The following is a 26,083-nucleotide window of genomic DNA, read 5'->3' on the forward strand; positions in this document are numbered from 1 at the left end:
TTCATCAGTCTGTCAGTCAATAATACTTTTGGGAAAATGTGATTTTCTAAGCTGCCATTTAAGATAGAAGGCTAAAATTCTTTGTCAACATTTAATTTGTTGAAAAACTGCTTAATACAGGATAATGTTTATGGTCATACTTACATTTTTAGGACTTGATTATAGAGTTGCTTCGCTTATAACATTATAGTTTGTTGTCCCAGGAATTAATACACCAAAAATCAGATCAATCGGATGATTAGATCACAAAAAATTTGTTGTTAAAAAAGTAAAAAAATCAACATGTTTAAAATGGATGTACGGACATTTTGGTAATGGTTATAGAGTTGCTACGCTTTCTAAATCGTACCTAACTATTAAAGGAATCACTATTCAAAATTTGAAATCGATAGGACAATTCTAACATGCCTAAATTAACGAAAAAAGCTATCCGTTACAGACGGACGGACCGACCCTAATTATAGAAAAGCTTCGCTTTTAAAAAGAATATTTAGCAATCCTCATAAGAAAATAACAGGATGTTTGTTTAATAGGGGGGAACTTCAACGCCCCCCCCCCCCCAAACCTATTAAGGTCCAGAAAGGGTACCGACCGTTTAGGGTTAAACATAGAGTAAATTCGCTACTAAAACTTAAACTCTAAAGTCATCCTAGATGTAACACGAATGTTATTTAGTTTCCTGCGAAGTTGTCTCCGATACAACCGCTAATTTTAAAATCAAATTAATGTTTTTGATATACAAAATAATAATCCTTTAATAATTTTTAGTGCATTTAAATATAGAATGTAAATTTTCTAAATAGAAAAAAATAATTTCTATCTAGGCGTTGCAAAGTTTTAAGTTCGCCAAATTTGAGATATGCCAGAAAGCCGGACCCACCTTTTTCCCCACAACCACATCGACACCCGTACACACACATAGACTCATTTTCGTAGTACAAAAGTGCTACAAAATAACAAAAAAAAACTTATATTGCCTTAATTATATGAGACATTCTTTGAAAGCAAAATCAATTGAATTTATTATTCCAAAATACTATTTAAAGACACAAAATTCACTGGATCACTCACACTAATAAATAACTCTCTATCTTACCTACAAAAAAAATGACATTGAAAAAACTAGAGGGGGGGTCAATATGACCCCCCCTCCGATCTGTAAGGGTTAAAGATATCAAAATTAAATTTCCTGTCGTTTAAAAAAAAAACCATGACGGTCAGTTCCATCCACGAAATTTTGTGCTTCGCTACTTATGGATGTTGTCATCCTTGTATTATCCTTAATTGTAAAATTTTGATTTTACAAAGAATAACAAAATTCAAGAAAAATGTAATTTACATTGGAAATAGAAAGTTTTATAGAGATGAACGACCTTAATTTTAAGCTGTGTGGCTGTGCCCTTAAGGTTTTTAGTAGCGAAGCTACTCGTTAATTCGAAATGTCCGTCTGTCCGTCTGTTAGAGACAGAAAGGGGGAAACGTGATTTTCAGGGATTAAAAATATCATTAAAAATATTATCATATTTTCACTAATTTTTATTAAGATTTGTCAATAGATTGGGGGTGCTAGATTGATTACTATATTTTTAAGTTTTGGTGATTTTCCCAACCCCTATTCAAGATAGCCGGCTAAAATTTTCAGGTATCGAATATTTTACTATCTTGCATACTTTTACCAAGTTTTATTGAGATTTGCCTTTTGGTTGGGGTGCTAGTTTAATTCCTAGATTTTTAAGTTTTCATGATTTCCTTTACTCCCATTTAAGATAGACAACGGATATTTTAAGGGATTAAATAAGTTCACAATTTACACATCCCAACAAAGTTTCATTAAAATTTGCTTATTGGTTGAGGTGCTAGATCAATTCCTAGATTTTCATGTACAAGGTTGCGTGATTTTTTTAGTTAAATGTTTGTTATATATGTATAGTCATAGTTCATTTTTTCCGGATATCCATATATAATTTTTTAGATTCGCTACTTATGGATGTTGTCATTCTTGTTTTATTCAAAATCCCCTCAAATAGCCTAAAGCCTATTCTGTGTATGAAAAGTAGAGGGCTATAACTGAGTGACTTTCGAAATATGGGTATCACACATATAACTGAGAGTTGAAATTTTTTTATTAGCTCCTTCTTTGCGGGCACAGGACGCCAGTAAACCTGGCAAGGTCATTCAAGTATAAAGAAAAAATATTTTTTTAAATTAAACAAAGCATTTCATATTATCAAATAATAAAATATCCTATGGTCCTACATCCTCATATGAAGTATAGGTGTTCAAGTCGATTTCAGGTTCCAGGTATAATCTTGCAAGTCCTGAACCTCCAGGTCTCCAGAAATCTTTAAAAAGTTCTTGTGACCGCAATTTTTGACTTAGATACTTCAAATTTTAAACTTAGGCTTTTTTATGTCTTAATGACATATTACAGTTTCATAAAATCCCTTGCCGTTTACTTGCCGACCGCCGGTTTGCAGCTGGCAGCTGCCAAGTACTGCTGCAGCACACAAAATTTATGTTTCTAGATTTCTAATATAAAATTTACATAAAGATGAACATATTCAGGAAAAATTGTTCTTCTAACTTCAATAATAAGAAAATTACAGCCATTTGATCATTAAAATAGCAGAGATTTTTGTTGTAAATTAGAAAAGATTATATTGCCAGATATCCGGCCGGATAGTTTCAATATCAGGTGTCTGGACGGATATTGAAAATGGCCGGATATTCAGCCACAACGGATATCCGGCCCTACCCTAATAATTATCCTATTCATCTTTGGAATACTGATTACTTTTACAAGTTCCAATGTTATAAGGGTCTCCTAGTAATAATATAATCAATTATTTTCTTGAAACAACCCTGTGGAAAAAAAGTTTTAAAAGGCCAGTCCCATTTTACACACAAAAAAACATCAAAAACAATTCTTTCCTTATACAAATGTAAAAGGATGTTTGTTTGTGTGTCTTATTGTTTTACCTATCTGTTGCTATTTGCAGTATTAAGAAAACAACTGAAAACTTTTTTAAAAATGTAATTAACCAAAACCATTGAGAATAGAAAGTTTTACAGCGGTTTGTGGCCTTCATCATAAGCTTAAAGGATTCGAGTCTCTAGCGGCTTTGCCCCTAAAATAAAAAATTAATTTGCATTTTACATTTTAAAGAGAACTAAGTATTTTAATCAACATTTTAAAGCAAAGCTTTTTTATAATTTAGGAAGCATAGCAACTCCGTAATCGTTACCAGAAAGTCTATACGTCTATTAAAAACATGCAAATTTTTTACTTCTTCGACAACAAATTTTTGTATTATATAATTAACCTATTCATCTCTGGAATACTGATTCCTATTTCAACAAGTTACTCTGTTATAAGTATCCCCTCAAGATAATATAATCAAGTCCTTAAAATATATTTTGTTTAGACTTATACATTTAAATTCTGTTTCTTCAGTTCTGACACTTTACAATTATCAATGTTTGTTTTTTCTTTGCTTTTGTGAAAGTTTATATCCTTGTTAATGATACACTCTTATTCTGTCCATATTTTAGCGCGCTTTGGTACTTCACATAAAAATTTTTAGTTATGAATTACAATTATTTTCTTGAATCAACCCTGTGGAAAAAAAGTTTTAAAAAGCCATTCCAATTTTACACACAGAAAAAACATCAAAAACAATTCTTTCCTTATATAAATGTAAAGGGTTATTTGTCTGTCTGTCTTTTTGTTTTACCTATCTGTTGCTAACATTACTAATTGCTGGAGCAATATGGTTCTCTTAAGCTTCTCTTCGGTTTTGGGAAGGTTTATAACTTTTTTGTGGGAGCATACAATCACCCTCCTTAGAAAAATTGCTATTATTAATAGCTAAAATTAAAAATATAGGGTGGTTGATCCCCCCCCCCCCCCCTTTAAAAAAAATATAATCCCCCTCTTCAATTTTTTTTATGAAACATTTTTGACAGGGTAGGAAGAAATATCCCAACATACACATGCACTCTTCAAACCCACATATGCATATACATTAATTCACCCTCCTAGAAAGAGAAATGTATAAAAATTAGCGCACCACACATGTATAAAAACTAAGATTTTCTCTTCTGCTCCTCACTTTTCACCTAGCCACTAACAAGATCACAAACTTTAAAATGTTTGTTTCTAAATTGCTTCTAGCATTGCTGTTTTTTGTATCCTGTGGGATAAGGTAAATATTTTAAAGAACATGTCCTAACTTTTGGGATTTTTAAAAAAATAGCTAGTTGTTGCTTTTAGTAAGTAGTAGATGTAAAATGATCCATAGAATTTAGATATGCAATAGATTTTTTTATAGGCCTCTTATTTAATATTTTTGAAGTAATATAAGTTTTTTTTAAATTAAGTTGTTTTTACTAAAACGCAACAAAAAAGAAGAAAATTGCCATTATGAAAAAAATAGTAAGATCTTTAATTTAGAACCTTACTTTTTCAATTCTGTTAATTAATTGTTGAAAAATCTATTTTGTTGAACCCCGGTGAATCAAAACTTTGAACCTTAAGAGTTAGGACACGTTCTTTTACTTTTATATCATGAAACATATTTGAAAATTTAATTATATTTGGACAAAATAAAAAAAAGATTAAATTTAATTTCAGTTTTCTTATTTTGTTTTTAAAGATGCCCAAAGAAGATGATTTAACTAAAATATCCCTTCTTATCTGACATTTTTTTTAGCTACGCTCAAATCCAACGGAGACCTGAACCTGAATATTGTAATACGAGATCTGGAGCTACTTGCCAGTTCCCCTTCACGTAAGTTAATTATTAACTATTTTATTTTAAGAATTTTAGTTTGTGTTAGCCCAAGCTCAAATCGGCTTTTAACATTTTAAACTTGCTATAATTTGAATTTGAAATGAATATGTTTTTTTTTTGTCATTTTATAAAATAAATAAAAATTTCCAGTTTAATATCATTATCAAATTTAAACTAGCATAAATTTACTTAGACATGACCTAAGGTTTTGATGTCTTATTTATTCAAAGTATCTACTTTTGATTGGTGGATAATTATAACAATATAGGAATAATTTTATACAATGCACCACCTTGTTTGACAAACCATTTATAATACTTTGATTTTAGGCACTTAGGACGAACCTATTGGACCTGCGATGGTAAGTTATTCATTTTGATATTGATGCTTTTTTTCTGAAATATAACATGGAAATATTGATAAATATTTTATTTTTGGTGCAAGTGTTCTTGTTTACTAAAATATTTAACTGTTTAGGTCTAGGCTGGTGTTATATAGGAAAGAAGACCACTGAAAGGTGTTATAGTGGCTCAGGCTGTTATAGAGATAAAAAAAGTGGCTAATTATCCAACATTTATAATTTTTGAAGGGCATTGTCTTTAAAAATAGTTTACAGACAATAAACTTTAAAACAAACTAACCTAACCTAAAAAAAAAAAATATTTACCTGAATCTCAACTAAATTCTCATAAATTTTTGCTACATTTTTTTAAAGTTATTTGTTATGTTACAATCTATTCTATGAATAAAAATGTAATCTGATCTAATTTGTTTTTTTTTATTATCAATAACAAATATACAAATGATTCTACAGAATCTACAGTTATCACCTAAAATACAGTTTTCTTTTTAACAAAAGGGATCCATTAAAATCTTAGGTGTAACTCAATGATTTTTTTCAAATATAAAGAAAAAAACTTATTTATGCAATTATTAAATGCAGAAGGTTAAAGGCCCTAGACACTAAGGCCGTTTTAGTTTTTAATACTGATTCTGATAAGTTCTGATACTTAAAAATGGCATTAGTTGATAATATGTCAGCCAAGACTTTTAATCAGAGCCATTTAATGGATATCTTCCGAAACATTTCAAAATTAGCATATCAATATTTGTCCGCAATAAACAAATTTTCTTCAAGCTATAAAGTCGACATAATCTTTGAAATTGCATATTGATATAATGCGGTAGACAAAATTTTTTGCCAATGGACAAATTTAGATATAATTTTCAATCCGAAGATATTTGCCATTTCTTAGCATGAAATAATGCCAATTTCCTAGAGTGGAGACACTTTTTTTCAAAATAATTAACTCTTGGCCATTTGGCTTTGCTTTTCAAGGAAAATTAAATTCCTGCTTAATAATGATGTAGTATTAAACCATTTTATTTGGAAGGTTTTATTCCTCCTTATTGTCTCAGAAACCTGAAAGTTGTAGTTTGCATTAGATATTGCATATTGCTTATAAGCAAATTACAATTAGCAGGGCATATTAATGTGAAGGAATATATTATTTACCAATGACCTATGTGTGTTATATTTATTAGTTTTTTTGCTTTCTGTATTTTCAAGTATGCAAATAAACATGCAAATTTTGTATTTAGTAAGGAAAATATTGAGTAATAAAAAGGATATTGCACATGGAATGAAGGTGCCAGCCCCCCCCCCCCCTTAAAAAGCCCAGAAGCCTATAAATTTAAATTAGATTTATTAATAATTAGGGCCCAAAGATGTTATTTACAATAAAACTTAATTTTAATTATCACTTAATTTAACAAGGATGACATCATCCATAAAAGCAAAGCTCTAAAATGATATGACAGACGAACATTAACTCTTGTGTCAGAACTGAATATACAAAATATGAATATATAAGTTTTGACAAAAGTATACGTAAATTTGTTGCAAAACTTCTAAAATACAGAATTCTGTTTAAGGACATACTGACATTTTTAGAACTTTAGTTTATAGAGATGCTTCGCTCAACATATTGTCCCTTATTGTAATAGGAATCAGTAATCTAAAAATCAGATCAATCGGATGATTTTATCACATAAAAAATTTTTAATAAAAAAGTTTAAAAATTAACATGTTTAAAATGGACGTACGGACATTCTGGTAACGATTATAAAGTTGCTACGCTTTCTAAATCGTACTTAACTACTACAGGAATAACCATGCAAAAATTAAAATTGATAGGACAGTTCTAACATACCTAAATTAACGAAAAAAAGTTATCATATCTGGTCACTGTCAGGTTTTTAAGCATCTTGTACAATTACATTGCTCACTTCTAATTAGTGTTAAAATTTAAATACATTGTTACTTTGTAATTAAATTTTTTTCTGGCCATCTGAATGTTGTCAGCCATTTAAAAAGCAAAGTTTTTCTATAATTAAAGTATGTCCACCTGTACTATACCGATGATTTTATAATTTTAATAATTATTGAACAAAGTAGAGTGTTATAAGCAAAGCATCTCTTTAATAAAATCCTGACATTAAGTATATCCTTAAACAGTATCCCATAATAAAGCAGTTTTGCAACAAATTTATATGCATTTTTGTTTAGACTCATACATTTATATTCTTCTTAATTTAAACAATTAATAATTAATGTTATAAAAAATAACAAAATTCAAGAAAAATGTAATTTACATTGGGAATAGAAAGTTTTATAGAGATGAACGACCGTTATTATATGCTGTGTGGCTGTGCCATCAAGGTTTTTTAGTGGCAAAGCTACTTTATAATTCGAAATGTCTGTCCGTCCGTCCGTCTGTCCGTCTCCTATAAAAGATTTTCATGGATTAAATATATTACCATTCTTCATATATCAAAGACTTTTTCACTCAGTGATTTTATCCTAGACATGATAATTCCTGTTATAGTTAGGTACAATCTAAAAATTGTAGCAACTCTATAATCAATGACCGAAAGTCATCATGTCCATATTGAATAATGCTAAAATAAAAAATGGCAATTGTAGACTAAAACCACAGTACATTGGCAAAACAAAAAATCGTATTTGTGATAGATTTAATGCCCATAACAGTTCCATTAAACCAAATTCAACCAAAGCTGTAGGTATTTATTTTTCTTCTAATGGACACCAACCCAATGATTTTCAAATGGTGCCATTAGAGCAAGTACAGAGTAATGACCCTTGGATTTTGTTATCTAGAGAAAAATATTATATTCGTAAATTTGACCCTGTATTAAATATTAGAATGTAAAATGCAGTTGCAATGTTTTTTAAAAAAAATGAAATTAACAATCACACCACAATCCCCTCTTGCTACGCCCATTCAAAATCTTCAACCCTTTCTTTCAGCTGTTTTTTTTGTTTGTTTTGAAATGGTCTGCTATTAGACCATAAATAGATATGTAGCGGGAGTGTAAATATGTTTAAAATGTCAAAAAAGTTTATAGGTATGTGTTTTTATTAATATGAATTATGAAAATTTAATTTTAACAGCATTTCTAATTACATAACCTTTTATAAAGATGCGATGCATCTCTACAATTCTTCAAATCAAAAAGAAAAAAAAAACGTTAAATATCTTATTCAGATTCTTCAAAAATAGACTTTTTGTATGTATTATTTACTGATTTGTGTTTTTTCCTTTACAGGATGATTGCGAATGATAACCTTAGTTATTGAATTATATATATGGCCTGTACAAAGATGTTAGTTTGTCTTGGGTTGAGATGGATCAATAGCTTTTAAAACTAAAATAAAAAGAATTTTTAATTTTGGTATTCATTTGGTATATGGATTCCTGGGGGTTATTTTATGAAAAATATTAAGACAAAAAAAATCAAATAAATAAACCTTGTAAATTGGTCTTGATCCAATAATATCTTTATCAAACAATAAAATAAATTATAAAAAAAACACCTTGTTTAATTTTTGCATTTGTGGATTTTTTCATTCTTTTTCAAACTAATTCAAAGCTGTGAAAAAAAACTGTATTTGTGAATCAAACAAGTTATTTTAAAAAGTTTATCTGATAAATATGATAAAACTAAATATAATAATTGAAACAAAATTTGCAGTATTAAGAAAACAATTGAAAACTTTTTAAAAATGTAATTAACCAAAACCATTGAGAATAGAAAGTTTTACAGCGGTTTGTGGCCTTCATCTTAAAGGATTCGAGTCTCTAGCGGCTTTGCCCCTAAAATAAAAATTTAATTTGCATTTTACATTTTAAAGAACCAATAGAACAAAAAATTCAAATTTTGCCCCCCCCCCCCCAATTTAAAAGTCTTGGAAGTCCTTGACATTATCCCTTAAATTCTAATTTAAATATTGTTAAGACAAACTTTTATTTGCTTATCTATAATACAAAGTAGTCTGTCTGTCCGTCTTTCCGTCTGTCCGTCCCTTAAGATCTCGGTATTCTACTCTTCAGGGAATATACCTACTGGTCCTGTGGTGGTTTTAGGCTAATTTCTTTACTGAAGATTTCCTTGGTCCTTTTTTTGATGAAGATTTCCTTGTTCCTTTTACCGCCAAATATCGCCAAAAATTTTTTTTATCATTCTTTGGGCAAAGCCTCAAGAGGCTAGGAGCGAAGCCGCTAGTATATTTATATTATAACGAGCACTAAGTATTATAATCAACATTTTAAAGCAAAGCTTTTTCTAATTTAGCAACTCCATAATCTTTACCAGAAAGTCCATACATTTATCTAAAATATGCAGATTTTTTACTTTTTGGCAATGAAGTTTTGTATGATATAATTATCCTTTTCCTCTGATTTTTGGACTACTAATTCCTATTACAACAAGGTAAAATGTTATCTGCAAAGCAGCTCTATAATTAAGTCTTAAAATTGTAAGTATGTCCATAAATATTATCCTGTATTCAAGCAGTTTTGCAACGAATTTACTTACAATTTTATTGGACTTATGCATTATTATTCTGCTTATTCAGTTCTGACACTCATCAAGTGTTAATATTTCTTTTTCCTTCGATTTTATGGATGTTGTTATCCTTGTTAATGATACACACTTATTCTGTGCGTATTTTTGCGCGCTTTGGTACTTCACACAAAAACATTTAGTTGTGAATTACAATTATTTTATTTATTTTTTTTTCCTTGTATAAATGTAAAGGGATGTTTGCCTGTGTGGCTTATTCTTTTACCTGTATGTAGCTAACATCACTAACTGCTAGACCAATATGCTTCTCTTAAGCTTCTCTTAGGTTCTTGGAAGGTTTATAACTATTTTGTTGGAGTGTCCCATCACCCTCCTTAGAGAAATTGCCTTTATTAATAGCTAAAATTAAAAATATAGGGTGGTTGATCCCCCCCCCCCCCTTTAAAAAAAAATATAATCCCCCTCTTCAATTTTTTTTATGAAACATTTTTGACAGGGTAGGAAGAAATATCCTAACATACACATGCACTCTTCAAACCCACATTACATTCACCCTCCTAAAAAGAGAAATGTATATAAAAAAAATTAGCGCACCACGCATGTATAAAAAATAAGATTTTCTCTTCTGCTCCTCACTTTTCACCTAGCCACTAACAAGAGCACAAACTTTAAAATGTTTGTTTCTAAATTGCTTCTAGCATTGCTGTTTTTTATATCCTTTGAGGCAGGGTAAATATTTTAAATTTTTACTTTCATGTAATAAAACACAATTACATATTTGTTTATATTGGGACACAAAAAAATTAGGAATAAATTTAATTTCCGGTTTACTATTTTTTTTCTAAAATTTTAAAATATTAGGTGTTTAATATAATATAAAAAATTACCTTTTTTTGTCCAAAGAGATGATTTAACTAAAAGGTCCCTCATTATCTGACTTTTTTAGCTACACTTTTGCACCTCCACTTGCTACCTGCACAACAACATCTGGACCTAAAACTGGATATCGTTGCAAGTTTCCCTTCAAGTAAGTGTTTTATAAATTACTTCATTTTTAGAATTTTATTTTATGTTAGCCCAAGCTCAAATAAGTTTAAATCTTTTTGCTAAATCTACTTTATTTATATTCAACAGCCAAATATGGAATGGATGTTAATTAGAAATGAATATGCTTTTGGGGTAATTTTATTCAAAAAATGAATATATCCTGTTTGACATTATTATGAATTTTGCTTAACTTAAGGTGTTGATGTATTATTTATAAAAGTTCCTACTTTTTAATTTGTAGATAGGTATAACAAAACTGAAATAATTTTACACAATACTTTTGCCTGAAATTACTTAGAGTTAGATTTCTCCGGCCATGGTCCATAATTTAATGTTTTAAATGATTTTTTTAAGATTCAACGGACAAATCTATCACACCTGTGCAGAAGATGAAGATGGTAAGATATATTTTAATTGAATCCTATGATAAAGATGATTTTTTCTGTAGTATAATATTAAAACATTGTTTATCCTACATAAATAATTTGTTTGTCGTTTTGTGTTCATGTTTATCAAACTTCTGAACTGTTTAGGTCTATTCTGGTGTTCTACCAAGACTGATTATTATGGAAACCACAAGCAAGGGAACTGGGGATATTGTGGTAGAGGCGATGGCTGTTATAGTTATAACAACAGACGACCATCTGGGTAATGATCCAACTTCAAATAGTTTTTAAAATAGTTTACATGCAATCAACTTTTAAATCGATAAAAAAAATAACCTACCCTACAAAAAATATTTACCTGAATCTCAACTAAATTTTCACAAATTTTTGTTATATAATATTTGTTATGTTTTCAATCAATTTTATGAATAAAAATGTAATCTGTTGTAAATAGTTTTTTTTTTTATCAAATTAGTTTTTATATACAAATATTTCAACCCAAAGTATTCACTTGAAATAAAGTTTAACAAAGATGACAACATCCATAAGTAGTATGCCTGTTACTCAAAATACACTTTTTCGAATTTAATTCTTCTGCCGACCAAAAAAGTTACTTTGGGGGTCTATAAATAAATGCACAAAATTTCACATCTCTATCTCTACTGGCTTTCTAGCGCCAGACCTCTAACAGATAACAGAGCATCATCCGCGTGTGATGGGATATGATGCTAAGTAACATCCATCAGACAACTAACCCTTTGATTACACGACCTTTCTCTGAGAAGTCCTAACTGTGCACTGTAGTGAAATGCGCCTGTTTATTGGCCAAGGCATTCCCCCTACTCTTACTATTTATGTCGCGCACCTGACATAGCTGTAGTAGGAACCATTTTTAACGTCTTTAGTTATGAAGCTGTGTTGGCCTGAGAGAACCTATCACCACCACGGCGACAAGCGGATGCGCTACGTGTTGAGCCACGATCTTACCACTATTATATGAAGGAAGATATTATTTCCCAATGCCCCATGATTAAATGATGGAAAATCTATCCAGTTGCCCATTGTCCAATGTATTTTATATTTGAATTAGGTTTTTGTTTGAAAGAAATGGTTGTCTGTGAGCTATTTCCAAAGTATGCCAACAAACAGGCATATCTTTTTATTTAGTAAGCACAACATTGAGTAATTGGTGCAGTGCACACGGAAAGAAGGTTGGCACCTAAGGAAGGATACCCACCCCCCACCCCCCGGCCCTTCCCTTGAAAAGCCCTAATTATCTACAATTTGATTTATTTATTATGACGGCCCAAGGGTGTTATTTGCAATAAAACTTAATTTTAATCACCACTTGATTTAAAAAAGAGCATCATATTAAAAAACTAAGCTTTACTATATATAGGGTCTGTAAGTATATAATGTATAGCTTTTTACGTGATCATGATAGTCATGTTAGAATTGTTCCATCTAAATCAATTATAATTATTCATGTATTAATTTATATGCAACTAAATAAATATATAAATATTTCCAGAAAGTCTGTATGTTTTTATTAAATAATGGTAATTTTACCTTGTTTTAAATAACAAAAATTTAACATATAACAGAGATTTTGAAATACCTTTGGATATATGTTAAAAAAGAATCATCTCTATTGTAGTATTAGCCAAGTTTTAAAATGTAAATATGTAAAAATTAAGCATTCTGTACATTTCAATAATTTTGGCAGAGATTTGTAGGGAGATTTTGCTCAAACTTCTAATTAGCGTTTTAATTTAAATACATTGTTACTTTATAATTTAAATTTTTTCTGACCATTTCAATGTTGTCAGCCATTTTAAAAGCAAAGTTTGGATTAACTGCAGTTCATGGTAAAATATTCCTGGTAACGAATATTTCCAAAAATCTATGAATTTTAAAGGCTGCTAGCTGCCAAACGGCTGAACGTACAGATCATACCCACACACAATTTTAGGCGGCATAAGAAGGCCTACAAATAATCTGGAATAGCCATGAATCAATAATCCATAATTATCTCGCAGTGCAGAGAAATAAAAAGACCTATTTTACGCATTTTTTCTTCAGTGAAGCTTTCCCTGTGCATCATTGGATCTTGGCTATTCCAGATTATTTGTAGGCCTTCTTATGCCGCTAAAAATGGTGTGCGGGTATGATCTGTGCGTTCAGCCGTTTAGCAGCTAGCAGCCTTTATAATTCATCGATTTTTTGGAAATATTCGTTACCAGGAATATTTTACCGTGAACTGCAGTTGATCCCAAAGTTTTTTTTATGATTGAAGTATGTCCACCTGTACTATACCGGTAATTTTATAGTTTTAATAATATTGAACTAAGTAAAGTGTTATAAAATAATAAAAGTAAGAAAGTCCTTAAACAGTATCCTGTAATTAAGCAGTTTTACTACAAATTTGTATACAATTTGGATTAGACTGATACATTCATATTCTTCTTAATTGTAAAAATTTGATGTTACAAAGAATATTGATATTGATATTTAATCCTGTGCAACTGCGCGCCTCTTGCACGGCAGCTTGCAGGCCTACATGACCATTTGCACCAACATACATTACATTAATGGCCTTAATAATAACCTTATTAATTACAAAAAAATTTAAGCTAGGGGCGCTAACTCGCTGCTGGTGCCGGTACACCGAGTTAGCAACAAATATGTTTATTAAAAATTATAATAATAAATCAATGTAGGCTGCAGCTGCTGGACAGTTACACTTGACCCATTCTTTCTGGTTCCTCCTTAGCCAAAAACGGGTCGGCTCTTAGAGGTCCTGCAGGCGTGCAGGGTCCTTCTGGGGTTCCAATGGGGGCTTGGCTGTCTATGGGTATGGCCGCTGTTTGGCGGCACGGTGTGTGTGTGTGTGTGTGTGTGTGTACTTCAACTTCGTTTCGCTATCAGTCGGGGGGTGTGTAGACGTCAAAATGCTTCCGGTTGCGTCAGGGTGCGTCAGGTTGTTTCAGGTGGTTCAGGTACATCAGTGTGCTATTTACCCTGCTCTCCCAACCTCAATGTTCAGGTGACTAAAAATACAATAGTTAACTTGTCCCATAGGGGACAAGGAGAGAAATTTTTTAGATATCTTTGAGACAGTCCTAACAGATGTGAGGATTTCATTAATTTTGAACTGTGTAGAGCTTAGTTGAGAAAAAAGTTAATAAACTGAAGTTAAGATAAAATAAAAATAAAAAAAAAGTCAAGTATATTTATATATTAGTATACGAAAAAATAATAATTGAGTAGGTTAAAATACGCAATATGAGATTTGCGTTTATTGCGTACATATATACGCTGTGTGGAGTATACAGAAAGTGAGAGTGAATGAACAGAAAATGGAAGTGGGTTATTTATAGAGTGGGTTTGGTTTTTTTTTTAGACTACAATGATAAAATAAAGATGAAACTAAGAATGTAAAATAAAAATAACAAAATTCAAGAAAAATGTAATTTACATTGGGAATAGAAAGAATTATAGAGATGAACGACCTTAATTATATGCTGTGTGGCTGTGCCATCATGGTTTTTAGTAGCGAAGCTATTCTATAATTCGAATTGTCCGTCCGTCTATCCGTCCGTCTCTCTGTTGGAGACAAAGTGAGAGACACGTAATTTTGACAGATAGAAGGCTAAACTTTGACAACATTCCCATCACTATTAGGCTATTTTTGTATTTTTTTTAGTTTAGAATAACGAAATTAATTTTTCAGTTGTTTAAAAAACCATCCATGGTGATCGGACTGCCATTTAGCGGGTTTTTGGCTATTTTTATATTTCTACATTTGGTGATTTTGGTCCGATTTTCAAACTTTTTTTGAGATGGCAGTATCATAAAAAAATTTCCTATTGTTCTGAGCATCCAGTATGTAATTTACTTTAACCGTTGGTATGTCAGTCATCACACAAAATAAAATAAGGTTTTGTGTTTATTTTCTCCAATAAATCTAATCTTGCTTTTAAAGAATACTCTTTCTTTCTTCTTGTACGTATTCCCATCCACGATTTTTGTGCTTTGCTACTTATGGATGTTGTCATCCTTGTTTTATTTAATAATCCCCTCAAACAGCCTAAGGCCTAAACCATAAATAAAAATTTCTTTTTTTAAAAAACAGCACAGACACACACACACACATCTACGCTTCGCAAAGATAGATTTATCACATTTTATCCCACACACCATAGTCTGTCCTTATTTTAAAGCTTTAAGTTCTTCCCACTCTTAATTGTGAATTACAAAAACTTTTATTGATAGTACATTACTTAAACTAAAAATAATTCCCTGAAAACAAGTCAAAATTATCCCTATTTCAAACACATATAAACATCAAAAGAATCTCACATACTCGGTGTACAAAAGTAATAGGATGTTCATAGAAAGATTTATAATGGCCAAAAAAAGGTTTTAGTCTATATGAGGTATGACACCTTTCCTCCTTTGAGATAATGCCACTAGAAACTAAACAAAAATTACCCCCTATCACAGAAAATAACAAAATTAATTTTGTGCCGGGTAGCTTAAAGGTTTATCTATTCTCCTCTCTGAAATAAAGTCTTCTTACAAGGTTTTTTCTTTGTAGAAAACTGAAAAGAAAAACTGTCTGTGTGTCTGTCATACATATCTTATTCCTTTCTAGGTTTGCCTTGAGTTTTCCGTTTTTTCTAATGTTGGACGTAATTGTCCTTGATTGAATACCAAAGCATACAACTGTCTTACCCGAACATAGTAACATTACTTGACTGCAAAAATTTGCAACAAAGTGAAACTTTGCCAAATCTAATGTCAGTTTGTCTGTCCATAATGGATAGCTTTTATTGTGAAAATAGGTATGTTAGAAGTGTTTACTTTTAACATCCAGTTAAAACTACAAGGTTGATCGTATTATTTTCTTTATTTAACAACATTTTCTGCCTTTATAGCTCCACAAATTTCTTTTTACTTATCTTTTAATATGTAAATCAAATTGATATGATTTATGTCATTTAGACTGAAGAGGGTATTAAGAGGGTAAATATATTTCAACAAATAACTAATTTTTAATTTTGGTATTCATTTGGTATATGGATTTCTGGTGGTTATTTACCGCTATTTTATAACAGGTTGCTCTATTTATTAGATTTGCTTCATTGTTTGATTGAACTCATTTACCACAAAGAGAAAGTTGTTTTGTAGTAACATTAACCTTGTCAATTTTTTTTTCATCTTCAATTTTCTCTCTCTTTTTTTACTTCTGCTTTACATTCAACTGACACATTTTATTAAGAGAAAATTTTGAATTAGTTCTAACTTGTATTGTTATAATAACTCTCATTATTAAAATGTAAACTTTTTTATGTAAATAATTAAGACAAATAAAAAATCAAATAAATAAACCTTTTAAATTGGCCTTGATCCAATATCTTAATCAAACAATAAATTAAATTATAATAAAACACCTTGTTTAATTTTTGCTTTTTTGAATTTTTTTCATCCTTATTTTAAATAATTCAAAGCTGTGAAAAACAACAGTATTTGAGAATCAAAAAAGTTATTTTTAAATGTTGATCTGATAAAATATGTATATAAAATTAGATATAATCATGAAAAAAAAATTGCAGTAACAAGAAAATTACTGAAAACTTATAAAAAGTGTAATTTACCAAAAACATTGAGAATAGAAAGTTTTACAGTGGTTTGTGACCTTCATCATAAGCGTAGAGGAGTGGCCCTTTGTCTCTAGCGGCTGTGCCCCTAAAATAGAAATTTAATTTGCATTTTACATTTTAAAGGACTAATAGAATTAAAAATTTTAATATTGCCCCCCCCCCCCCGCCCCCCCCCCTCCTTTAAAAAGCTTGAGCGTCCTTTACATGATCCCTTAAATTCTAATTTGAAAATTGATAAGACAAACTTTTATTTGCTTATATCTTTATATCATAACCAGCACAAAGTATTTTAATAAACATTTCATTTTTAAAGCAAAGCTTTTCTATAATTTAGGAAACATAGCAACTACACAATCGTTACCAGAAAGTCCCTACGTCTATTTAAAAAATGCAAATTCTTAACTTTTTTGACAACAAATTTTTGTATTATATAATTATCCTATTCATCTTTGGAATATGATTCCTATTACAACAAGTTACTCTGTTACAAGCATCCCCTCGTAATAATATAATCAAGTCCTAAAAATGTGCTTTGTTTAGACTTATACATTTAGATTCTGTTTATTCAGTTCTGACACTCTACAAGTTTGCATATTTGTTTCTTCTTCGCTTTTATGGATGTTTTTATCCTTGTTTATGATTAATGATGTATTTTCGTGCGCGCTCTGGTACTACACACAAAAACTTTTAGTTGTGAATTACAATTATTTTATTTATTTTCAACCCTGTGGGAAAAAAAGTTTTAAAATGCCGTTCCATTTTACACACCGAAAAATATTAAAACAATTCTTTCCTTATATAAAAGTTAGAATATTTTAGTGTTCTTTCTGTAGCTAACCTCACTAACCACTGGACCATTACGGTTCTCCTCTACAATGAAGCTTCTCTTAGGTTCTGGGAAGGCTTAAAACTATTTTGTAGGAGGGTACCAAGAAAAAATCGCACCTAGAAAAAAAAAAAAAAATATGGGTAAGTTGATTGTTGAATTCAGTATCTGCTGAACCAATTCTTTTCTCCATAACAATGAAGCTATATTAGGTTCAGGGAAGGCTTTGACCTATTTGGGGGAAGGTACCTTAACCCTCCCAAGAGAAATTGCCCTGATATATATTTCCATAAAAAAAATTATTATTTTCATTTAAAACTAAAATTTAAAGATCAGGGTCAACTTTACCTCCCTCTTTCCTTTTCTCTCAAATGCTTCTAGTTGTCTCTAGTAATTTTATAATTTTAGGGTTTGATAAAATCTAAAAATGCAACTTAAGTACAACAAAGAATTATAATTACTCCTTTATTACTTAAAATTCTTAAAAATTTGCTAAAAATTGAATGTTTATTCCTCACTCAACCATTTAACATTTTTTGACAGGGTATGAAGAAATACCCTAACATTCACCTGCGCTCTTCAAACCGACATATGCATACACAATACATTCACCTCCTTAGAAAAGAGAAAGATAAAAAAAAATTAGCACACCACACATGTATATAAACTAGGATTTTCTCTTTTGCTCCTCACTTTTCAAAGAACCACCAACAAGATCACAAATACAATCTTTTATCATAAAGAAATGTTTGTTTCAACTTTAATTACAGCATTACTGTTCCATACAGGGTAAATAGAATTTTTTTTACTAAAATTTTAAAAAATGATTATCTTTATAGTGATATTATGTACATTACTTATTTATTTCAACTTTGCAAGTTTTTTTTGAAGGGTTTGCAATAAGAGTTCACTCTTTGAAATATTTCAAATAGGATTTAAAAATAGTACAGTTTAAACTTTATTACATTTCCTATTTTGTGTTGGGATTGATTACAACATTGACAATAAATTATATGCTTTCTAAAAGTTATTAATTCAGGAGGGGGTTTATAATTCATAAATATAATCATCAGTATTTGCTAGGAGATAAAAAAGTAGAATTTGTGGTGGTGTGGGGGAGGGGGATGTGATGAGCTTATTTTGACATATTTTTAAAAATCTAAGGGCCAATATTATGTTTTGCCAAAAAGGAGGATTTAATAAAATTTGATATTTTAGCTACAGCCACTATGCAGCACCACCACTAGAACCAAGAACACAATGTACAACAATCTATGGTGAGAAATGTGTATTTCCATTTACCTACAAGGGCAAGACCTACAAGTAAGTTTTCTTGTTTTTTTGCCTAATTTTCTTGTTTCTAAGTTATATTTAGCTTATTATTAATTTTCTAGTTGCTTAGACCATAACCTTCAAGGAATGTCAGAAAATAGCCTAAAATAAACTTACTTTGTGAAAAAAACTTTCATGAAAAATACAATCAATTTAAGTTTTTATAAATATAAAAGTAGGCTATGTAAATATTTATATTTATATACTCTGAAAATATAAATTGATATTATACTTTACTTTAGTAAGTGTACAACAGCTAACAGTGTAAATGGAAATGCTTGGTGTGCCACTGCAACCTACAGTGATGGAGTAGCTATACCTAATAACTGGGAGGACTGTAACGGAAAAAGTAAGCATAAACTATTTACATGAAGTATTTTACTTTCCATTTTATATTGCTATGACTGATTTTTGTTTATTTCAAGCAGTCTTGATATTAAATTAAAATTAAATGATATTTATTTTATAGCTTGTTCACTGTACTACCGAGCCCAAACCCAAAAACCAAAACCCCAAAAAAAACAAAAACCCAAAACCCCAAAACCAGTAGTGTACCAAGTAACAAAGAAGAACACACCAGGATATTGTAGAACTACATCTGGACCTGACACTGGAAGTCAGTGCAAGTTTCCCTTTACGTAAGTTAATTATAAATATTTTTTTTTACTTTAAAGATAAGCCTTAATCTGACATAAACTTAAACATAAAATATACTACTTTTTATATTTTAAACTTTAAAGCCATTAATCGTTTTATTCTGAGTAATATCAAAAAGATAAATATTAATATCATAGTAAAATTAAAAGACAAATAATTTACTCAACCTAAAAATTATCTAAGGTCTCTAATGAATCTGAGTAGTTACTCTTTTAAATGAAGTATGTTATAAAAACATTTTACACAATGTATGATCTTATATAACAACTCATTTATGATTCTGTAATCTTTGGCAATTTGGTCTGAAAATTATTTTCATTGATATTTTTTCAGGTACAAAGGAGAAACCTATTATTCCTGTGGACAATGGAAGTGGGGAGGACATGGACATGGTAAGTTACAATTTGTAGGAATAATTGTATCCTATGTTTAAAGTTTAAAGACAATTAATAAAAGGGGAAAATGATAAGATTAGAGGTTGAGGTGAGTTAGAGAATGTCAGACAGCAAAATTATTTGCTTAAAAAAATTTATTTCTTTTGTAGAAAATATTTTTTTTACTTATTATGTAGTGTTCTTGTTTATAAAAATTCTGAACTGTTTAGGCCAATACTGGTGTTCCACAAAGACTGATTATTATGGCAACCACATCAATGGCCAAGGCTACTATGGATTCTGTGGTGTTGGAAATGGGTGCTATTGATTCCAACAACAATAAATTTTTTTGGGTCTAACCAAAGACTAACCTTACTTTGTTGAATTGAACTAGTTACCTGAATATCAACTAAATTATTGATAATTTTTGTTATTTCTGTTAAAAGTTATTTGTTATTCAATTTTGTGAATAAAAATACATTCTGTTGTAATTAATTTTTTTATCAATTATACCATTTTATTCTAATGTGCAGTTTTAAAAAAGGGTTCCATTCAAATCATAGGTAAAAATCTTTAGAGAAAGTAACAAAACTGATCATTGTTTGAAATAACCAAATAGATTTTGTTGGTTAAAGATCAGAATATACAAACTTAAAAATTAGGGTTTAGAGTTAGCAATGCGAATTTTAAAAAAGGAGAAAAGTGAAAATTTGAGTTTACTTAGTTTTTTAATTACATTCTCTCATTTGTTGGATTAAAATCTTTTGTGTCTCCCATTAAATCTTGGTTGTTTCAAATGTAAAATACCATTTGCTTTACTCCTCTCGCCCAAATACACATATCCAACAAGAGAAATAACAAAAAGATTAGGCATGAGTATTAAGGGAGAGTAGGAAAATTTTTTTAGTGGCTCTTTTTCTTTGTATGGTTGAAATATCGTCAATAAATTGCTAAAAAAATAACCTTCTAGATATTTTTTTTATTGAATAACCTTTTAAAGAAGTTGTTTTTTTTGCTTCATGACTGCAGGGGCAATAACCCTGTGGGTTGTTTACCTCCATGCCCTAAGCCTGATAGGCTATCCAACCTTTACCAATTTTAACCTCGGCTTAGGAATCATAACTAAATTAAAAAATATAATTTTTATTTGTTTCTAAATAAGGATAAAGGGGGAGTTTTTCAGTGCTTTATCAGCAGTTTGAGGGAAATTACATATAATTATATATTCTCTCCTTCTTGAAAATTAAAAGATTTTCAATATTCAATGATTTGTGGCAAACAATACCACAATTAATCTTATAATATGTTTGTGAAATAAGTTTAAATGCAGCTATGAACGTGAATTAGAAGGTTGAAAAAGATAATGTCCTAAAAGTTACAAGGATTGCATATCATTAGAAACAAGTGCAAAATATTTGGCACATATTCCAGTTCTATTGGTGTGAATACTATACAATTTGGGAGCTGCATTTAAAGTTGTTTTATCAGACCAAAAACCTTGTAAATTAGTCTTGATCCATGAATGATCAGTTACTGTAGGTAAACATCTTTTTAAGGCATAATTTGTAGAACTTCCCAATCTACGGAGAAAAATGACTATGATTTGGTTAGGTGGGTTTAAATGAACATATGGACATTCTGGTGTAGATTATAGAGCTGTTATGCTTTCAAATCAAAAAGTTTGAAATTAATGAAACAATTCTAATATGTCTAAATTAACAAAAAGAGCTAACCATTAAAAGTTAGGTAATAAAATAAATGTAGAAATTGAAAAAATTGCAGTAATCTATAATACAAAGTAGAACGATGTCTGTTTGTTTGTAGCAAAGGATCTCGCTAACCGCTGAACCGATCGGGTTCTCCTTTATAGGGTAGCTTCTCATAGGTTCTGGGAAGGTTTTTAACTATTTTCTTGGAGGGTGGGAAACCCCCCCCCCCAAAAAAAAAAAAAATTTCGTTTTAAAACTAACATTAAAACGGTCGACTACCTCCCCCCCCCTAGATATACCACACTTTTCTGGGATCTTGTTGAGTCAAGTATCAACTGTTGGGAATATCAAAGGATGACTCCATGCAAAATTTGAGCCGGATCCGGCCAAAACCGGCCGTGAATTTTATGAAAAACCGGTTTTTTCCGGTTTTTAGGGGGTATCTGTAAATCGATTCAGCTGGAGCAAAACCGGTTAGAGGTACAAAAAATTTTACTTCACATGAAATTTAGCCTATGCAATTGCCTACAAAATTGTACTTCATCATCAACTTGATTGGACAACTCTTTCCCCTCCTAAATGTCCATTAAAACCTCAGAAACGGCAAAAATCGCCAAAAATGAAACATAAATAAAGAAATGTCTGCCTCAAAAGTTGTTCAACATCAAAGAGATGCTTGAAGTCTCTAAAACGACTCCTTCCCCTCCTTTAAGGGGAAAAACTGAAAAAACGTGATTTTCAAAAGTATGCCCACTTCGTGGGTGTGGGGGGCACTGAACCCGTCACCCCAGGGTCACCAAATATAAAGTCTAGGCGACCCACAATGCTGAATTTTCACCAAGTGAAAGTCTTGTGTCATTATCTTTTATAAGAAAAAAGTTATTAATTAATTAAAATTTCAAATTGTGATTTTTTGATGGATTTCTTTGATGAAATGACAGGCCGGTCAATTTTTAGGCCGTTTTTTGCTGTTTTCGGCCCGCCACGCCCAAACGGTTTGAGATAATCTCACGGGACCTTTTGCCCGACCTAAGCCTGGTTATTTGTAAGGTCTAAGAAAAAAAATCCCGGATTGGATGAAGCACGATGTCGCTGCGTGCCGTCAAAAATCGCTGGTCGGCTCATTTTGCCCCCTCAAACCCTCACCTCGTGCCATTTTTCTGTGTAAAGATTATAATTATAATCTTTTGCGTAAGTCTGTTTTTTTTCCTAGACCTCACAAATAACCAGACTTAGGTTGGGCAAAAGGTCCCGTGAGATTATCTCAAACCGTTTAGGCGTGACGGCCCAAAAACCACAAAAAATGGCCTAAAAATTGACCGGCCTGTCATTTCATCACAGAAATCCATCAAAAAATCACAATTTGAAATTTTAATTATTTAATAACTTTTTTCTCATAAAAGATAATGACACAAGACTTTCACTTGGTGAAAATTTAGCATTGTGGGCCGCCTAGACTTTATATTTGGTGACCCTGGGGTGACGGGTTCAGTGCCCCCCACACCCAATTTTTTGGGGCGAAGCTACTTTAAAAATAAGATTTTAAATTACAGTAATCAATGATATGTATTAATACCCTTATAAATAAATGTTATCCTATGCAAATATGGACGATAGATTGACGTACATTCCAGATGATGATTAAACAAGGATAACAACATCCATTAAAGAGAAGCTCTAAAATGGTACGACAAACGAACATTAAACAAGTAGAGTGTCATGATAATTTGATATAGGAATATGGGAATCATCATGAAAAGTTTGAAATTGATTGGACAATTCACACCTGTTTAAATTAACGAAAAGGGCTAACTAATTAAAGGGCGTTTTATTTTGACATACTTTTCAAAAAGCGAATCTTTTCTATAATTAGTGTCGGTCCGTTCGTAACGGATAGCTGTTTTCGTTAATTTAGGCATGTTAGAATTTTCCTATCGATTTCAAACTTTGCATGGTGATTCCTGTAGTAGTTAGGTACGATTTAGAAAGCGTAGCAACTCTATAATCATTACAAGAACGTCCGTACGTCCATTATAAACATATTGAATTTTTACTTTTTTACCAAAAATTTTTATGTGATGTAATTATTGGATTGATCTGAATTTTGTTATATTGATTCCTTGGAACAGCAAAGTACATTATTATAAGCGAAGCAACTCTACAATCAAGTCATAAAAATGTAAGTATGTACATAGACATTATTATGTATCAAGCAGTTTTTCAACAAAATTTACTTACAATTTTGCTTCTACTCTTATACATATTCTGATTATTCAGTTCTGACATCATACAAGTGATGATGTCCGTTTGTCCTACTGTTTCAGTGCTTCGCTTTTATGGATGTTGCCATCCCTGTTTTTAAGTCTTGTTAGTAAATATGCTTCGCTTATAACATTACAAAAACAAAGTGGGGGGATATTGTGCTGTTTTTAAACAAGTCCCAAAAGTTTTACAAAAACAACCCAGGAAAACCATCCTTTTCTGTCCAAACACCCAGGGTATCAGGTTCAGTAACACCCATCAGACAACTAACTCTTTGATTACACGACCTTTGTCTCCGAAGTCCTAACAGTGCATGGTATGAGTTGCTCCTGTTTTGAGCCAAGGCATTCCCCCTACTCTATCTATTTATGTCGCGCACCTGACATAGTACAAGTAGGAACAAATTTTTATGTCTTTAGTTATGACGCAGTGTTAAACCTATCACCTCCCGACGACGAGCGGATGCGCTTTGTTTCGTGCAACGGTCGTGAGTTAAATTGAAAACTACTAGCAGAGAAAAACCTTTCCTATTTACAGACGGAATGATCGACGATCAAATTATTGAGTAGCTTCACTCAAAGAGAGAGAGAGTGGGGGGGGGGGGACTATGGGCTATTTATTACACTAGTCTAAAAACCAAAAGTTTTATAATAATGTTTTCTTATTCGTTGGCTTAACATCTTTGGGAACTTTTAATAACTTTTGGTAACTTTGTTAAGTTGAGTGTCCAAACGTTTCAACCACTAATTATAACCTACAAGCGGGTTAATTTTTGGGTATTTATATTAGGGATGTACATTAATTTATTGGCAATTTTCTTATTCCTTTAAATCCCTGAGATTTCTTAGACAGGTGAGAATTGTTTCTTATGGTGTTTTATTCTTACAACAAAATAATTTTTTTTTAATTAAAAGAAACAAAGTATATAGTTCTATGAGAACTTGTGAGCAGTTATATAAAAATTTAGAAATAGAAAGACAGCACAAAATGATTAGGTATATGCATTAAAATTCAGCAATAAGACTTATAACATATCGGTAAGAAATTACTAAATTTGTAAAACAATAATACATGAATATTTGCTGTAGTGTTTATTTGTCGCTGTGTATGAAATCCATATCAAGTTACTACTATTATTGGACATTTAGTGTGAATTCGAAACAGTCCAGAAAAACATTACTGTATATTATAGACTTAGAGTTGACTAGTTTAGCCAAAGTCTTTTATACTTCATATAAGAAACAAAACATTGAAAATAATAACATTTCATTTTGGTATTCCCTAAATGCATTGGAGGCCCTTCAATATTTTGACTAAAAGATTAGAAGCAATCTTTTCTAAGCAAGATTATTGAGTATTTTAAGATAATTTTTTTTTTTTTACACAATTTTATTTATTATCATTTGCCAATAAAAAAAAATGGAAATTGTATAAACACCATGTAACATCATAGGTATGACTTCCGTTCACCAATGTCGATTAGGAAGGGTGTTTACATGGGGCGTAGAAGGGGATTGGAGACCACCTTTTTTAGAATTCAGGATTGGTTTAACTTCCAGAATACAACCAAATTGAATCTTCAAAATTTTAAATAACATTGACAAGAAAGGTATTTTTTAAAGGTTTTACCGTTTTGACACTTAAAGGAGAGAGTATATTCGATAAAAAAATATCCTAAATTGGAGAGAACACCGAAAAAAAAGTAAATTTTGCCAATTTTTTTCTATTAGCTTAGATCTGAACTTCCTGATATCGTTTTAGAATTTTTTTGTTAATAAGTGATCATATCAAATAGCCCCACTTTTATTTGATTTTGAATATTCCCCTGTCCCCACGCAGTCTATACGTTTTTTCTACATTTATGTCCATTCAGAAAATCTATTTCAGAAAACCTATAGTCAATCCTATCTATCTATCTATCTATCTATCTATCTATTTATCTATCTATCTATCTATCTATCTATCTATCTATCTATCTATCTATCTATCTATCTATCTATCTATCTATCTATCTATATATCTATCTATCTATCTATCTATCTATCTATCTATCTATCTATCTATCTATCTATCTATCTATCTATCTATCTATCTATCTATCTATCTATCTATCTATCTATCTATCTATCTATCTATCTATCTAT

At 30.7% G+C, this 26,083-nt stretch overlaps 2 protein-coding genes and 1 long non-coding RNA gene across 3 annotated transcripts; all 3 read left to right on the top strand.

Moving 5' to 3' along the window:
* Positions 1 to 4,107: 4,107 nt before the first annotated feature.
* On the top strand, positions 4,108 to 5,555 carry LOC145332255 (uncharacterized). The gene is made up of 4 exons (XR_013884108.1): positions 4,108 to 4,205; positions 4,713 to 4,790; positions 5,123 to 5,154; positions 5,271 to 5,555. It is a non-coding gene; the product is annotated as an uncharacterized LOC145332255 (long non-coding RNA).
* Positions 5,556 to 10,302: 4,747 nt separating this feature from the next.
* On the top strand, positions 10,303 to 11,564 carry LOC145332256 (matrix metalloproteinase-9-like). Its single transcript, XM_080177207.1, has 4 exons — positions 10,303 to 10,409; positions 10,627 to 10,707; positions 11,082 to 11,125; positions 11,261 to 11,564. Exons 1-4 carry the CDS (start codon positions 10,354 to 10,356, stop codon positions 11,377 to 11,379), a joined length of 300 nt encoding a protein of 99 aa, XP_080033333.1. The 5' UTR covers positions 10,303 to 10,353; the 3' UTR covers positions 11,380 to 11,564.
* Positions 11,565 to 18,233: 6,669 nt separating this feature from the next.
* LOC145332258 (72 kDa type IV collagenase-like) lies at positions 18,234 to 20,459 on the top strand. The gene is made up of 6 exons (XM_080177209.1): positions 18,234 to 18,394; positions 18,824 to 18,928; positions 19,180 to 19,286; positions 19,407 to 19,575; positions 19,928 to 19,986; positions 20,199 to 20,459. The coding sequence occupies exons 1-6, from the start codon at positions 18,351 to 18,353 to the stop codon at positions 20,294 to 20,296; spliced, it is 582 nt and encodes a 193-aa protein (XP_080033335.1). The 5' UTR covers positions 18,234 to 18,350; the 3' UTR covers positions 20,297 to 20,459.
* The last annotated feature ends 5,624 nt before the right edge of the window (positions 20,460 to 26,083 follow it).

The sequence above is a fragment of the Acartia tonsa genome, chromosome 11 (assembly GCF_053477335.1).
Source record: "Acartia tonsa isolate MP-2025a chromosome 11, ASM5347733v1, whole genome shotgun sequence".
In the NCBI taxonomy this organism is placed as follows: Eukaryota; Metazoa; Arthropoda; class Copepoda; order Calanoida; family Acartiidae; genus Acartia; species Acartia tonsa.

Excerpts from the sequence above, each read along its gene's own strand:
- LOC145332256 (XM_080177207.1), top strand. The coding sequence starts at position 10,354 with ATGTTTGTTTCTAAATTGCTTCTAGCATTGCTGTTTTTTATATCCTTT. Across the intron at positions 10,410-10,626 it reads TTTATATCCTTTGAGGCAGG|CTACACTTTTGCACCTCCAC; the intron begins GTAAATATTTTA and ends TGACTTTTTTAG. Across the intron at positions 10,708-11,081 it reads CGTTGCAAGTTTCCCTTCAA|ATTCAACGGACAAATCTATC; the intron begins GTAAGTGTTTTA and ends GATTTTTTTAAG.
- LOC145332258 (XM_080177209.1), top strand. The coding sequence starts at position 18,351 with ATGTTTGTTTCAACTTTAATTACAGCATTACTGTTCCATACAGG. Across the intron at positions 19,287-19,406 it reads GGAGGACTGTAACGGAAAAA|CTTGTTCACTGTACTACCGA; the intron begins GTAAGCATAAAC and ends TTTATTTTATAG. Across the intron at positions 19,576-19,927 it reads CAGTGCAAGTTTCCCTTTAC|GTACAAAGGAGAAACCTATT; the intron begins GTAAGTTAATTA and ends ATATTTTTTCAG.